At 46.0% G+C, this 14,693-nt stretch overlaps 1 protein-coding gene across 1 annotated transcript in view; it reads right to left on the bottom strand.

Annotated features, from left to right (window-relative positions):
- Window positions 1-927: 927 nt before the first annotated feature.
- The window catches only part of FBXW12 (F-box and WD repeat domain containing 12), a 549,693-nt gene continuing 535,927 nt past the window's right edge, over window positions 928-14,693 (bottom strand). The window contains exon 10 of the mRNA XM_069643567.1: window positions 928-2,145. Within this exon, the coding sequence (XP_069499668.1) occupies window positions 2,046-2,145 (100 nt within the window). The 3' untranslated portion in view covers window positions 928-2,045. The remainder of the gene's footprint in view (window positions 2,146-14,693) is intronic.

Below are 14,693 nucleotides of genomic sequence, written 5' to 3'. Positions count from 1 at the left end.
GCCGAGACAGACCAAATAGGATTGGTCCCACCGCAAAAGGGCTGCCCAGTCATCACCCTTTGCTTAAGTCACCCCAAGTGGTTTGGTTATGCCCAAACATGGGTGCTGCGTAATGTGAGAAACACTTTGCTGAGATTTTTAAAAAGCTAAAATGCCTACTGTATTTTTATAGAAAGCACGTCATTTTGGACATTCTAAAGGCATATATGAAACGGACTTATGTGAAACAAGCACTTCTTATTGAAATAATTTAGGCATTATGTAGATGCCATTGTTAAATATGTTTGAGCCCAACAGGAATGAGGATATCCTGTAAGGTATTAGAAGGGGGTTAAGCGTGGTAGATAGGTAGTCAAGGTACAGGGTCTTGGCCTGAACAACTTCTACCAAACAATTGCAAAAGGTGCGTTTATTTTTTGCATTTGCAATTTAAAAAGTGTGTGTATGTTTATGCACATGCATGGTCATTCTACATGCATGTAGTATTCTCCTATGGTGATTTACTATGGTGAAAGAGGTCATGCATTTATGTGAATGGCTGGGAAATTCTCATCTTGCAGATGGGTAAATGGCTGGGTTATTTTACATGCTATTTACACAGAATGAGGCATAAGAGTGTTCGGAATACTGCCACTGGGCAACCATTCTTTTTAACTTGGTAGCTTGGACTGTGAAAGGTCTTTAAACTATAGTAATTCCCAGTGAATACCAACACCGCCCCACGCTAAAATGACAGGGAAAACCTCTTTACACCGCAGTACATTGATGCATCTTGTTGCTCAAATGGATATGAAAATTGAACGTTAGTTGAAAAAAACATTGGTAAATAAATGTTCTGCCTATACATACATTTTTACTAATAATAATATGTTCATTTTGGCAAACCTGTTAATAATATTCATTGAACACAGCATTTTGTTAATATAATTATGTAGAAAGCAATAAAACGCAATTTATTTATTTTTTACATTCATAAAGCACGCAAGGCGTCCCAGGGGCACTGTGGCACTGTTACAGCAGTGCTTGCCTGGTTACAGAGAGAAGACATGCGCACCTGACTGTGGTTCTTAGTTACATTGAGCCATATACTAGACAGGCGAATGTTACATTAAACACAGAGACATAAAAGTGTGCAGAGATCCAGGCAAAATGGCCCAGGTAACAACAGAAAGCCAGAGAAGGCACGGGCGGACAGTGGCAGGTGAGCTATTTGAACAGCTCAGTTTTGAGAGATTTGCTGAATGCTGGGTGAGATGTTTCATTTCGAAGGGTTGTGGGGAGGGCGTTCCAGTGTTTGGGAGCAAGGAGAGTGAAGCTGGACCCTGCTGCTTTAGCCCTTTTGAAGATGGGAATTCAAGTTGGTTGGCGTGGTGTGACCTCTTGGGTCTGGAAGATGTAGCTCTGGTGATTACTTCTGCAAGATAAGGGGGGGCTGTGAGTGAGAGGCACTTGTGTGTTATGGATAATGTCTTGAAGAGTATCTGTTCTTTGCCCGGAAGCCAATTAGCATTTTGTCTGGCGCTGGCAATGTACTCCCTTTTAGGAATGCTCAGGGCAGCCCTACGCACATTATTCTGAATTACTTGAAGTCTGTTCACATTTTGGACTAGCTGCTAGCAAATAAGACATTACAATAGTCTAATTTGGCTCCAATGGTGGCTCTAGCTAAGGAGAGACAGTTCGAGGTAGTTCGGTATGTTTTGACCGCATTGATTAGTTTGGTCGTGAGGGCAGCTGAGGATGCAATTGCGCTAACTTGGCATGTCATTGAGAGCGTGGAGTCCATGTACACAGCAAGGGTTTTCACTGCTGTTGAAACTGTGATGTGGGAGTTATCTATGACAAAGGAGTTGTACCGTTTGTCAAGTTTGTTGAGAGTTTCCTTGGGGCCTACAATGAGGAGCTCGGTTTTTATCTCTGTTAAGGCATTATCCATTAGCTGCCATCCAAGCGTTATGGTGGCGTGGCAATGATTGCTTGACTATTTTCTACATTTTACAAGCATGCTGGCATTTATGTAGCTTAGCATGACACCATTTGGAAGGTTATATGTTAAAAGAGTATGCTCGTAAGATGCTTTTTTCATCTGTTCCGTCCACTGTAGTTGCAATGCTTACAAAGTCACATGCCACAGATGCAATCCTCCTGTTGAGAGAAAAAAAAAGATAGGATAATGCGCCAGTTATACAGGTCGATATCATGTTGAGAAATAAAAAGATAGGATAATGTGCCAGTTATACAGGTCGATATCATCTACGTTTACATGCATTAATGCAAACCTACAGATGCCTTATGTTCATGCCTGCAATTAATATAGTTTGTCTTACAAATAATATCATATTTTATATAGTGCTTCATGTCAGATTCCTCAAGCCTCTAAGTGCTGTAATGTTATGGTAATGTTAATGTTTATTTATAAAGCGCCTATACAAAGGCAAATGTTTAAAAGTGCTCAAGGAGGGTGGGAACCTGGGGAAAAAACCACACTCGCTTAGAGCCCTTGAAATTCTGAGACGATAATAGTCTGCCCAGGCAGGGTAAGTGCATATAATACATTTAACAGTTGAGGCACAGCAACAGTTGAGGCACAGCAAATAGGCCTGACGACGATTCTGCAGTTTTACCAAGTGCATTTAATGGGTGAAGACAAGGGAGAACAGAAAGACAGATTATCTTCAAGCAAGGTGCATTCGGAATGTGCAAGTGCACAGACCGTCACAGGGAGGGGAAGGTCCAAGTACACCCAGTCGGTGGAGACTGGGGTAAGTGCAGAGAGCCATTTTCTTGGGTTGCTGGGCCCTGAGGTAAGAGTGTGAGAGGACTGGCGGGGGTGCCCGGGACCTGTGAGACTCTGAGGTACCCCAGGCGGCCAGTCAGCAAGCTGTAAAGGAAGGGAGGGAGAGAGGGAAGGAGCAGAGAGCTCTGGTTAGCTGGGTAGAGGGAGAGAGAAGGAAGGAGGGCCTTGAGGAGTTTCCGGAACCTAAGAAGATCAGGCTCAAGGCGGAGGGTGGCAGGGAGGCTATTCCACAGGGAGGCACCTGCTGAGGATAAGGATCTCCCTCCAAATCTCTGTTTGGAGAACCAGCTCACTCGCAGAAGGTTGGAGGTAGATGAACAGAGGGCTCATAAAGGAGAGTAATGTAGGTAAGTCCCAGGCCCCAGAAAGCCTTGTGGCCAATGCAGAGGGTCTTGAACTTGATCCTTGCAGCCACGGGGAGCCAGAGAAGGGATTTCAGTGCCGGAGAGATGCAGTCCCTGGGCTTGAGGTTAGGTGTGAATACTACCCAACTTACAGCTACTTCAGAGGGAGGATGGGCCTCTGCTGGAATTCAAACCTGTGTCCTATAGGCTGAACACAGATGTCTGCATAAAGTGTTTATATGCTGAGCTTTATCACGTGCTCGTCAACTGCCTGTCTCAAACAAAAGTACTTTACTAATCAAGCACTCATGTATAGTACATGTGATGATGCAGACAAGAAGCAAAAGATAGTCTTAATCAGTCAAAGCTTTTATTACATGAACATTTTACTGTTGAAGAGTTATTATATGTATTCACATCCGGTACATTTTTGTCCTAGTGAAAATTATGGTGTAAAATTGAAGAATAGAATTTCCTTTAAGTGGCGTCACGCTGGTGTGTCATTATACCAATTATTAAATCAATTATCTTATTTAAAGATACAATCACAATTTTTTTTATCTTGTATCTTTATTAATTATTTCACAACCTCAGTTTTTTACTTTTCTGTAGATTCCTAGCAAGGGTTAAGATGCAAAATACAAATTGAAGTGCTATTGGACTGCACTTCCCCACTTAATGCGGAAGAAATGTTTATTCTTTTATCTGCAGATGTTGCAGCCCTCTTCTCAAAGATGCCTACTGGTCTGGGTAAAATGCTAGTGAGTTTCCTCAAAAAGACCTCACCATAAACCAAAGGTGTGGAATATCATAAAAGGAAATCTATGAAACCCTTGGTTAATGTTAAGGGGGATAGGATTCAGCACATAGACTACTTTGATCACTGGGTGGTGCGCCGCTGCACAAAGGGGTAATGGACCATCACCCCCAACTTCATAAAGGGGAACTGATCAAGAACAGATGCCTAGATGTGAGTTGATTTCTCCAAGTGTTTTGAGGGGGGCAAGCAATATCTTCTAGCACAGAAGTATTCAGGACGAATTTAGGATCTCTGGTGGGAGGAAATAATGTTTTAAAAGATTTTGTCTGCCCTACCCAGAGGAACTCAAACAATCCCCACTCCATTTAGAGCTTACCAATTAGGAATTGAATAGTAGGCCAAACTCAAGCCTTTAATATTGTGACTCAGGTTTTGGTCACACATTTTGTAGATATAAGGAAGCCATGTTGGTTGTGATACAGTCTAGTTGGGGACAACCCTGGCTTTGGCTTACTCATGAGAAAACTCTTATTTTTGCTAGATATTGGCTATTCACAAGACATACTGGATCGATCATCCCTGCGTTCAAAAGGTGAAAAATGCATATTGGGATTGGGTGCTTGCTGACATTCTTGGGAAATCTAGGGGTAATAGAACTGTATTTCACACAAACAATCTGTAGGTTAATGGCATCTGCTGGAATTCAAATCTGTGTCTTATATGCTAAACACAGATGCCTGCGTAAAGCGCTCATATGCCGAGCTATATCGCATGCTTGCCAACGGGAAGTCTCAACTAAAAGTCCTTTACTAATCAAGTACATGTGATGGTTCAGACTAGGAACAATAACAGTCTTAATATTTCACAAACATTCCACTGGTGTAGAGTTATTATATATATTCACATCCGGTGCATTTTTGACCTGATGAAAATGATGGTGAAAAATTGGAGAATGGAATTTGCCTTTCAGTGTCGCCACGCTGGTGTGACATTATGTTGTTATACATAGAAAAGATGAACTAGTTACTCTTACCTTGTAACGTTCTTTCGATGGGATGTTCCTCCGACGTATTCCTTATCTTAGATATAAATCCTTCAGCTTTGCTGGCCTCGGAAAATTTTTTCGCCAGAGGGCGCTGCGCGTCGATGATCGCCGAGTCGATGACCCTCGACGGCCTCCGTGCCGACGTCGACGTCATCCTGCCTATAAAGGCCGCGCGCAGCGTCCGTTGCTCAGTTCCGTTTTGTAGTCCCCAGTAATGTTTTTGGATTAGACTAATCACCTTGAAGGAGCATAGGCTGCAAACCCACAGGAAGTCATACTGCGGGGATGGATGGGAGGGTCGATAAGGAATACGTCGGAGGAACATCCCATCGAAAGAACGTTACAAGGTAAGAGTAACTAGTTCTTCGAAGGGATTGTGTCCTCCGACGTATTCCTTATCTTAGATAGACTCCCATAGCAGTGGTATTGTGACTGGAGGCGGGAGTAATAAAAGTTATGTTACCCTTCCAGAATGGACAGAGTGTAACACAGCCTTGCCGAATCTAGTTTCTTGACTAGAGGAGGAATCCAGGCTATAGAATTTGGTAAATGTATGTGCGGACGACCATGTGGCAGCCGCACATATATCTCGAATTGGCACCCCTCTTTGAAGGGCTGAGGATGTTGCGATACCCCTGGTAGAATGAGCCCTTAGATTTTGAGGAGGCTCCTTTCCTGCCAATTTGTAGCACTCCAGAATGGCTAAAATAATCCATCTGGAGATGGTTTGTTTTGTTATTGGAAGGCCCAACTTATGTCCTGCATAACCTACAAAGAGTTGGTCTGCTTGTCTGATCTTAGCCAATCTGCTGATATAGAAGCTCAAGGCTCGCTTAGGGTCCAGCCTGTGCAGTCTCTCTTCCTCCTTCCCCGGATGAGGAGGAGGGTAGAAAGAAGGTAATATAATCTTCTGAGTGATGTGAAACTCCGAGACTACCTTCGGGAGGAAGTTAGGCTTCACCTGAAGAACAACTTTGTCCTTGTAAAAGATTGTATGTGGAGGTTTACACGATAAGGCTTGCAACTCGCTAACCCTTCTAGCAGATGTCAATGCTATTAGCAAAACAGTTTTGAGGGTGAGAAGCTTCAATGAACAAGAGTGTAGTGGTTCAAAAGGGGCACCCTTTAGGAAGTTTAAAATTAGGTTTAAATCCCATAAGGGAACTTGAAAAGGTTTCGGGGGATAAACATTAGTTAATCCTTTTAGGTATTGTATTACCAATGGAATTTTGAAGTATGAAGGCTCCTCTGCAGTGCGCTTAAAGATTGATAGCGCTGCGAGATAGCCCTTAATTGTGCCAACCTGTAGGCCTGAATTAGCCAGGTAAAGTAAGAATGACAACACCATAGGTGTACCACAAGAAAAGGGTTCAATATTCTTTTCTCTGCACCAGCTGCAAAATTTGTTCCAACGGCAGCGGTATAGAGTTTTAGTTGCCGGCCTTCTGGCCGAAAGCAACACCTCCATAACATCATCCGGAAGGTCCCAATCCTTGTACCTCAACCTTTCAGACACCAAGCGTGAAGGTTGAGGGTCTTGATGGCTGGATGGAGAACCTGACCTTCCTTCTGCGAGAGAAGATCCTCTCTGTATGGCAGTCGAATTGGAGGGCAGATGGACATGTCTAGAAGGTCCGGGTACCACGTTCTCCTGGCCCAATCCGGGGCAATTAGGATCATGGTCTTCCGAAACCTTCTCAACCTCCTGATCATTTGAGGAATGACAGGGACCGGAGGGAACGCGTAGAGAAGTGGGAACTCCCAGTCCACTACGAACGCATCTCCTAGAGCTCCTCTCGGGGGAAATTCCCTTGAGCAAAATCTGTCGCACTTCCTGTTGATACTGGTGGCGAACAGATCCACTTGAGGGGTTCCCCAAAGGGCGAAGATCTCTTGAAGGACTTCCTGAGCTATCTCCCACTCGTGAGAGACTGTGCTCTGCCTGCTCAGAGCGTCCGCTGTCAAGTTCTTCTCTCCGGCTAGGTGAATTGCCGATAGAGAGATTCCTTCCTGAATTGCCCAAAACCAGAGCTGCATCGCCTCTCTGCACAGTGGTAGTGAGCCTACGCCTCCTCTTTTGATGAGGTAGTGCATGGCCACTGTATTGTCCGTCATTATTAGGACGTTTCTTCCCCGTACAGACGGCAGAAAAGCCTTCAGCGCTAGTCTGATGGCTCTCAGCTCCAACAGGTTGATATGTAGTCTGGACTCCGATGGAGACCAACGACCGCTGATGGTCAAGTCGTTGGCGTGAGCTCCCCACCCCGTGAGTGAGGCATCCGTGACTACTGTTATCTCCGGCCATGGTTGCCAAAACATTTCTCCTTTCAGGATGTTCTCCCGACAGGCCCACCACTGAAGGTCTCGGGCTACTTTGACCGGGATCCGAAGGAGATCTGTCATCCTTCCTGAGAACTGTGACCACTGAGTTCTCAGTGCCCACTGGAGGGATCTCATTCTCAGGCGAGCCTCCGGCACGAGGAATATGCAGGATGCCATGAGGCCTAGCAACCTCAGAAAGTCGTAGGCTGGGAGATATTGGGCATTCTGAAATCTGATGACCATCTGCAGAATATCTCGAGCCCTCACCTCTGGTGGCAAGGCTTTTCCCAGGGAAGTGTCCAGGACTGCTCCAATGAATTGGAGTCTCTGTGATGGTATCATCTGTGACTTCTTTAAATTGAGGGAGAAGCCCAGCTTGTGAAGGAAGTGGCAAACATAATCCAGTTGTCTCTGAGCCTGTTCCGAAGATACAGCTCTGATCAACCAATCGTCTAGGTAAGGGTAGACATGAATCCCTTCCCTCCTTAGACTTGCAGCCACAACCGACATTAGCTTGGTAAAGACCCTCGGGGCGGAGGTTAGCCCAAATGGCAGAACTCGAAATTGATAATGAGAGCTGCCAATTGCGAACCTCAGGTATCTCCTGTGCCTGGGATGGATCGGCACATGGAAATAAGCGTCCTGGAGGTCTAGAGATACCAACCAGTCCTGAAGCTGGAGGGCCTGAAGGATCTGAGAGAGAGTCACCATCTTGAACTTGTCCTTTCGGAGGAATTTGTTCAATTCCCGTAAGTCTAAGATGGGTCTCAGTCCTCCGTCCTTCTTCGGTATTATGAAGTAGGGGGAGTACCAACCCTTGTTCCTTTCCGCTACAGGTACCAGTTCTATGGCACCTTTCTCTAGCAGGTCTAAAACCTCCTGCAAGAGGAGCGGATCTGGAAGCTTCAAAGGGTTGTTCCCCGGTGGATGACTCTGAGGGATATGTAGGAAGGGCAGGCAGTAACCTTGGGCCACTGTCTCCAGAGCCCAAGCATCTGACGTAATAGCCTGCCATTCCGTCAGATGGTGAGTTAACCTGCCCCCTACTGGTGTTCTGTGAGGGGAGACCTCAGAGTGGTTTTGAAGCGGCTGATGCAGTTGCCGAAGGTAAAGTGGCTCCTGCTCCTGCGGGTGCGGCTTTCTTTCCCCTACCCCGTCCACCACGGGTAAATCTTCCTTGGCCTCTTTGAGCCGGTCGTCCCCTGCCCCTTCCATATGAGGAATAGTAACGAAAGGACCGTCCTCTCCACGATGATCCCGAAGGACGAAAGGTATTCTGACGGATAGCAGCTCCCAATGACTTGGCTGCTGCCTTGGACGTTTGCAGTTTCTCCAAACTGTCATCCGCCTTCTTTCCAAAGAGGGTAGAACCGTCAAAGGGCATATTCAAAAGCCTGGTCTGCACGTCAGAGGCAAAACCAGACTTCCTCAACCACGCATGCCTGCGGATTGTGGTACTTGCCGCCATGGCCCTGCTGATACTGTCAGCAGAATCTAGGCCAGTTTGTAGGGTCTCGCACATCGCATCTTTACCATCCCTGATGATGTTTAAAAATGCGTCCCTTTCCTCTCCTTCTTGGAGGCAGTCAGCCGCTGATGAAGCGCACTCCCAAAGGGTGTGGCTGAACCTAGCGAGCGTACAGGTCGCGTTAATAGACTTTAACGCCATGCTACAGGCAGAAAAAACCTTCTTAGCCATGGCATCATACTTTTTGTCATCCCTATCCTGCGGAGCAGTGGGGTATGCAGATGTGCTGCCTGATGAGGTTGCAGCCTGTACAACCAAGCTCTCAGGAGTAGGGTGTTTTGACAAATATTCAGGGTCAGAACTAGCCACCCTGTATTTTGTTGACAGTTTTTTATTTACTGCCGGGATAATTTCTGGCGTTTCCCAGTTTGTCAAAATCCTTCTCTGTAGAGCAGAGTGAAATGGAACCACAGGATCCTCCTGTGGGCCCTTGTCCAGTATGTCAGTGAGGTCATCCTGCTGAAAGGCAGGAGAAGGTGCAGACCAACCCATAAATTCTATGATTCTAGACATCAGAGCTCTATATGGAGTCTCCGCATGTTCTCCTGGGTCTGGTTTGATAAATTCTGCTTCAGGAGAAGTGTCCAAGCCACTAGCTTCCTGAAGTGCATCCTGAAGATTTTTTAATCTTCCTTCCTCAGAGGCGAAAGTCTCTGGCTCTGGTGATGTGGTCCTCTGTAAATCAATATCTTGGTCTGAATCCTCCCTTTCCTCAAAAATCGAGGTTAAAGGGGGATACATTGGTTTTTGGAATGGTATAAACCCCATTTCCAATGCAGAAGGAGCCATCATCACAGGCCTTGAAAACGTCGATGTCGTCGACACCGACGTGAAAGTACTCGAAGGCGCCGTGAAAAGCGTCGAGAAATGTGTACTAGGCCTCGAAGAACTCGAAAGGATCGGAGTCCTGCTCGAGAACGACGTCGACGTTCTCGGCGTCGAGTCGGAGGTCTTTTGTCTAACCGTTGGCTGTGGAGTAGCCGTGGTTCTTTCCTTCACCGGCGTCGATATCGGCGTCGACGTCGGCGTCGACTCGATCGACTGATGCGCCGATGGATCCTTCGACAACGGCGTCGATGGCGCCGACCTCTGTTTCGAAGGAGTTTTCGACGATGGCGTCGATGATGCTTTATCTCCCGATGGCTCGAGGCGCTTTCGGGTTGACTTTTCCGCCGGGTACTGCGACTCGCGGCGTTTAGATTTTTTGGGTTTTTTACCCGGGGTATCACCCTCAGCTGTCTTCGAGGGGGACGAGGCCGCTTTCTCGAAGACGCTTAGCATCTTTTTCCTGAATTCCTCCCACTCAGCTTGCGAGCTGCGTTTTGTGGGGCAATGAACTCTCTCAGGAGAACTCGACGAAGATGACGAAGGGGATCTCCTACGTCTCTTCTTCGAGTGTCTCGATGTCGACGAGTGGTGGGAGCCACTTCGTGATCTAGATCGAGAGTGTTTTTTATGGTGAGGAGACGAACGTCTCGACTCTACCGAAGAAGCTTTCGAGGAAGTTAAAGTTGACCTACCTCTCTCGAGCTTCCCCCTACGCTCCTTCAAGGCTTTCGCCGTCATGGAAAGGCATTCCTCACACTCCGAACTCTGGTGCGTGATTCCCAGACACCACAAACAGACCCTGTGAGGGTCCGTCAACGACATTTTCTTCCCGCAGTCTCGGCACTTTTTGAAACCGGACCGAGGGGTCGTCGGGTCGGAGGAGGATGCCATCGATATCGAGGTAAATAGTAGTTATTATATACGTTATCTTGACGAGAACTGAGCAACGGTGTTCCGAGGCACAACGAAGCGCGGAAAAACGGAACTGAGCAACGGACGCTGCGCGCGGCCTTTATAGGCAGGATGACGTCGACGTCGGCACGGAGGCCGTCGAGGGTCATCGACTCGGCGATCATCGACGCGCAGCGCCCTCTGGCGAAAAAATTTTCCGAGGCCAGCAAAGCTGAAGGATTTATATCTAAGATAAGGAATACGTCGGAGGACACAATCCCTTCGAAAGAGCAATTCCTAAGAAAAAAACAATTTAAAGTTGTGTTAAGGGATATTACACCAGTTACTTTTACTGCCTACTAGAGTGCTTCAACAGAAGCCAAGTCCCATGTGGACCTGAGCTCATGATGATGAGCAACACTTTCTCCTTTGGTGTCCTGTACTAAAGGATACAAGATCATGCTAGCTTATCCCATTAAAAACAGTGAGACTGCAACTGTAAGTAATGCAAACAAATATATTCGGAGCAGCATCAAAGCAAGATGTGTTTTTTTTTGCAGTTGCTACAACTTTTACCAATTTACACATTATTTACCTTAGATAAAGCGAGCTGGAAGACGGAAACAATTGCGGGGGAGCATTTTCAGTTATTGAATGTACATCTGTTACTCAAAGCACTCCACATGGTTCACCAAGTTAACAACTCTGGTAAAGGCCAGCACGAAGGGTGGGATATTGCAGCAGGAGCTATTGCTCTACCTTTAGTGCAAGTTGTTCACCTTTGTGGTTGTAGGATTAAACAACCTTCCCTTTACAAAGCTAGAAACCTAATTGGAGATGAATATTGCTTATCTGCTTTTGCTCTGGTTTCATTATTTAGCTGCTGCGCAAAGCTTTCAGATGAAGGTGTGCAGGCAGCATTACCTAGCAAGGGTTACATTCCAAATTGAAGTGCTACTGGAATACACATCCTATCCACCCACTCAAACACCTGTTTGTTATGATTTCCATCATACATTGTATGCCAGCGCCTAACCTCCAGCCCAAATGTGGTCTAAATGCCCATCTGGGGTTGTGGCAGTGTTTGCAGCAGAGAATAGTCGTGTACACTAAGCGAGGTAGTTTGAAAGTGCTGAACCAGGTATCAAGCTATGTTGCAGGTCAAATTAGGTTTGGGTGCAGAGAGTTGTGCTATGCCAAGTGGCGGGTTGGCATCTAGTTGGTTAGAATCGCGAGCTTGGTGCGGTTCGAGTGGTTCATCAGGGTCGGATCAGGAGTCTATGCAGTTCAATACATTGTTAACCGCTGGTTCGGGTCGGTGTGTGCTGCGATACTCCAGCAGTTCAAGTTGAGCTCCTTCGGTTTGATGCAGTGACCTTAGTGCTACCATGTAAGGTTGAAGAGCTGTCCGTTCAAGTTTTGTCCTCAGCGCTGAACCGGATGTTTGAGCCGAAGAAGTGATGTGGTTCTGCTTGGCACGATGCAGGTGGGAGCCGTTTCATCAGGTGCAATGAAGCAGATTCTCTCTAGTTTTATTGCAGTGAACACAGTTCAAAAGCAATTCATTGAAGCAGAACAGGAAGCTTTGGCTGATCTAGTCCACCAGATGCTGTGAGACCGACTCAAGAGGTTCTATCGCAGGATGAGTGCGTTCAGGTTCTACTCTCTCAGCCTAGGGAGCTTTGGTGCAGAGTGGCAAGACCTGATCTTCAGCAAGAGACACCCCTATAGGGGAGGCATTGTAAATGTACAATTTGTAAAAACGTTAAAATTTCTGCATTTGGAAAAACTCCTACTTTGCCCTATAACTAGGATGGAAGTAGTCTCGACCATCAAATAATAAATAAAAGAATTGGGGTTGGAAGCCCATGGCGGAAATGTTCGTGGGAGAAAAGACCTAAAGTTATTTTTCCAAAAATAACTTTTGGTCTTTTCTCCCCTGAACATTTCAATATTTCCTTAACACACACCGGTCTCTCAGGTCGCTTGCCAACTCGCAGGCAGTGTGCATTTCTTTATTGTCTTTACAGTTTTCCAATTCTCGAGTCAAGGTTAGTGCCACATGCTTCGCCTTGCCTCCCCAACTCTGCTGTTCACCCAGGAGGGTTGCTGGCGTCCTTGAAGCACAATGCAGCCTTGTCTGGGGTTTGGCCTTCGCCACGTGTCTTTCGCGGCCATTTCGTGACAACAACTTTGTGTAAAGAACTGCTGGGGTCCTCAACCCATTGCTCTCGTCCCTTGGTCCGTCGCTCTGCTCCAGTAGGTTCGCCTTCGCTCCGGAAGTTCTGCTCTTACTCGTGTTCCACCTTGCTGAGAGTGTGACTCTATGATCCGCCTTTTATCCATGTGAGGAGAGCTAATTGGTATCAGATGTATGTACTTAAAGTCAAGTGCCTGACCCGATTAGCGGGATATGTCCAGTGCGATGTGCAAGAGTTAGTCTTATTACTCTCGGTTGCCCTCTTCCTCAGCACAGTGTTTGTATAGAAAGGTGGGGGGCGGGGGGAGTTGGGACATCATAGAATCCTAAAAAATAGGTTGGGTTAGGTATACAAAAAAGGGGGGATTACCGTGTCTCACCATTGGCTGTCTCACCCTCCCTCCCCGAAGACCCCTGGTGATCCTCCCGCACTGGTACACCCCAGGGTCTGGATCCAAAGGCGATTGCTGTGCCCTGGCACCTAGGAGAGAGATCCCCGGGGACTAGTAGTTGAGACACCCTTTGGTTTCTCACACCCTCTACTGTGCCCTGAGAGAGGGTGTTCAGAATGTCAACTCTCCCAAAAGATATCCAAATGAATTCTTCTTTAAGTGTTTGTCCAAAAGTGAATCAAAGAAGGAGTGGGAGGTTCCTGCTTATTGGGTCCAATCAGACAAGTGGTCTTCTAACAACATACCCAAAGTGCTTTCTGTTAAAGAGAGTGCAGGAAGGAAGAGAGATATAGAGAAACAAGATGGTGGATTATTTCTCCAACTATACTGGGCTCCTACTGCGAATATTGAGAAAAGGCAATGTGTTCAGAGGGAAAATAGAATAATTAGAAAATAGTAGTGTAAATAGTAGTGTTCAACCCTTTCCCATAAACAAAATTAAGAAAATATCTGTCATTTTTTCTTATTGATAAAATGTTTAAATGATTGATACAAATGTTCTGAATTGAGTGCATTAATTCATCATGTGCACTTTAGGTCGCAGATCTACATTCTCAAAAGAGAGAATAACAAAGCATTCACTAAAACAGAAAAAAACTAAGAAAATTCATTAACAATCAAAAAAGAAAATTGAAGGAATTACACAGATTGACAATAAATGGTCAGCTAGTGATGACCAATTGCTCTAAATGGGCACTCAAATTTGCACGTCTGCTTCAGTGCTGTAAACTAGTTTTTGACATAATGTCCACCAATTAGAGGACTGTCTCTTTTTCAGGACCATCTATCTGCTCTGCAAGTAACAGATGAACATTCAAATCAAACAACAACGTTTTTTAAGTTATTCTAATTGTTTTGAGATCATTAAATCTTTAGTGGCAAAGGGCTTTAAAATTTAAATGAATCCAAACAGATTTTTTGGAGGGTAAACGGTATCATATGAAGCAAATCTTCTTTGTAAACGTACTAGTGGTGTGACCCTCATATTACTATTATTTAAAACTGTGGCAATTCAGTTTCGCTCAACACTGTAACCAATATGTGTTAGGGCAACAGGCCTTTAGCCCCTGTTTCAGCACTTTGAACGGGGTACTAGCAACCCGGGTTGCCAAAACGGTAACCAGGGTTTGAAAAATATATATTTTCCTCCGTTCAACGGGACACGCACAGCGTCCCCTTGAACGAAGGAAAATATAAATATCGGTTGAAAAGAGGAAAATTCTTTTCCCAGATGGCCGCCATGGAACGGAAAGTGGGGCCCCTCTTCCCTTTCAATGGCGGCCTGCAGGAGCAGAGAGGAAAGTGAGGCGGCGGCCGGGAGTGCAGCCACTACAGAAATAAGGTAAGGGTGGGGTGGGGAGGGGAAAAGAAAAACGGGATGCAGGGTAGGGGGGAAAATGGCGACGGGGGAGCCGGCCATCAGGTGGGATGGAACGCAGGCTTTCAATGGCTGTTCAGGCCTGGGTTCCTAGCCACCTGATTGGCCGGAACCCCCCACAAGGGTGCTAGTAGTAGTCAAATCCAAA

This window comes from Ambystoma mexicanum, chromosome 2p (genome assembly GCF_040938575.1).
Source record: "Ambystoma mexicanum isolate Mex_15411 chromosome 2p, UKY_AmexF1_1, whole genome shotgun sequence".
Classification (NCBI taxonomy): Eukaryota; Metazoa; Chordata; class Amphibia; order Caudata; family Ambystomatidae; genus Ambystoma; species Ambystoma mexicanum.
Note: the sequence above shows the minus strand (reverse complement) of the source record. Positions and strands in the feature narration are given on the sequence as shown.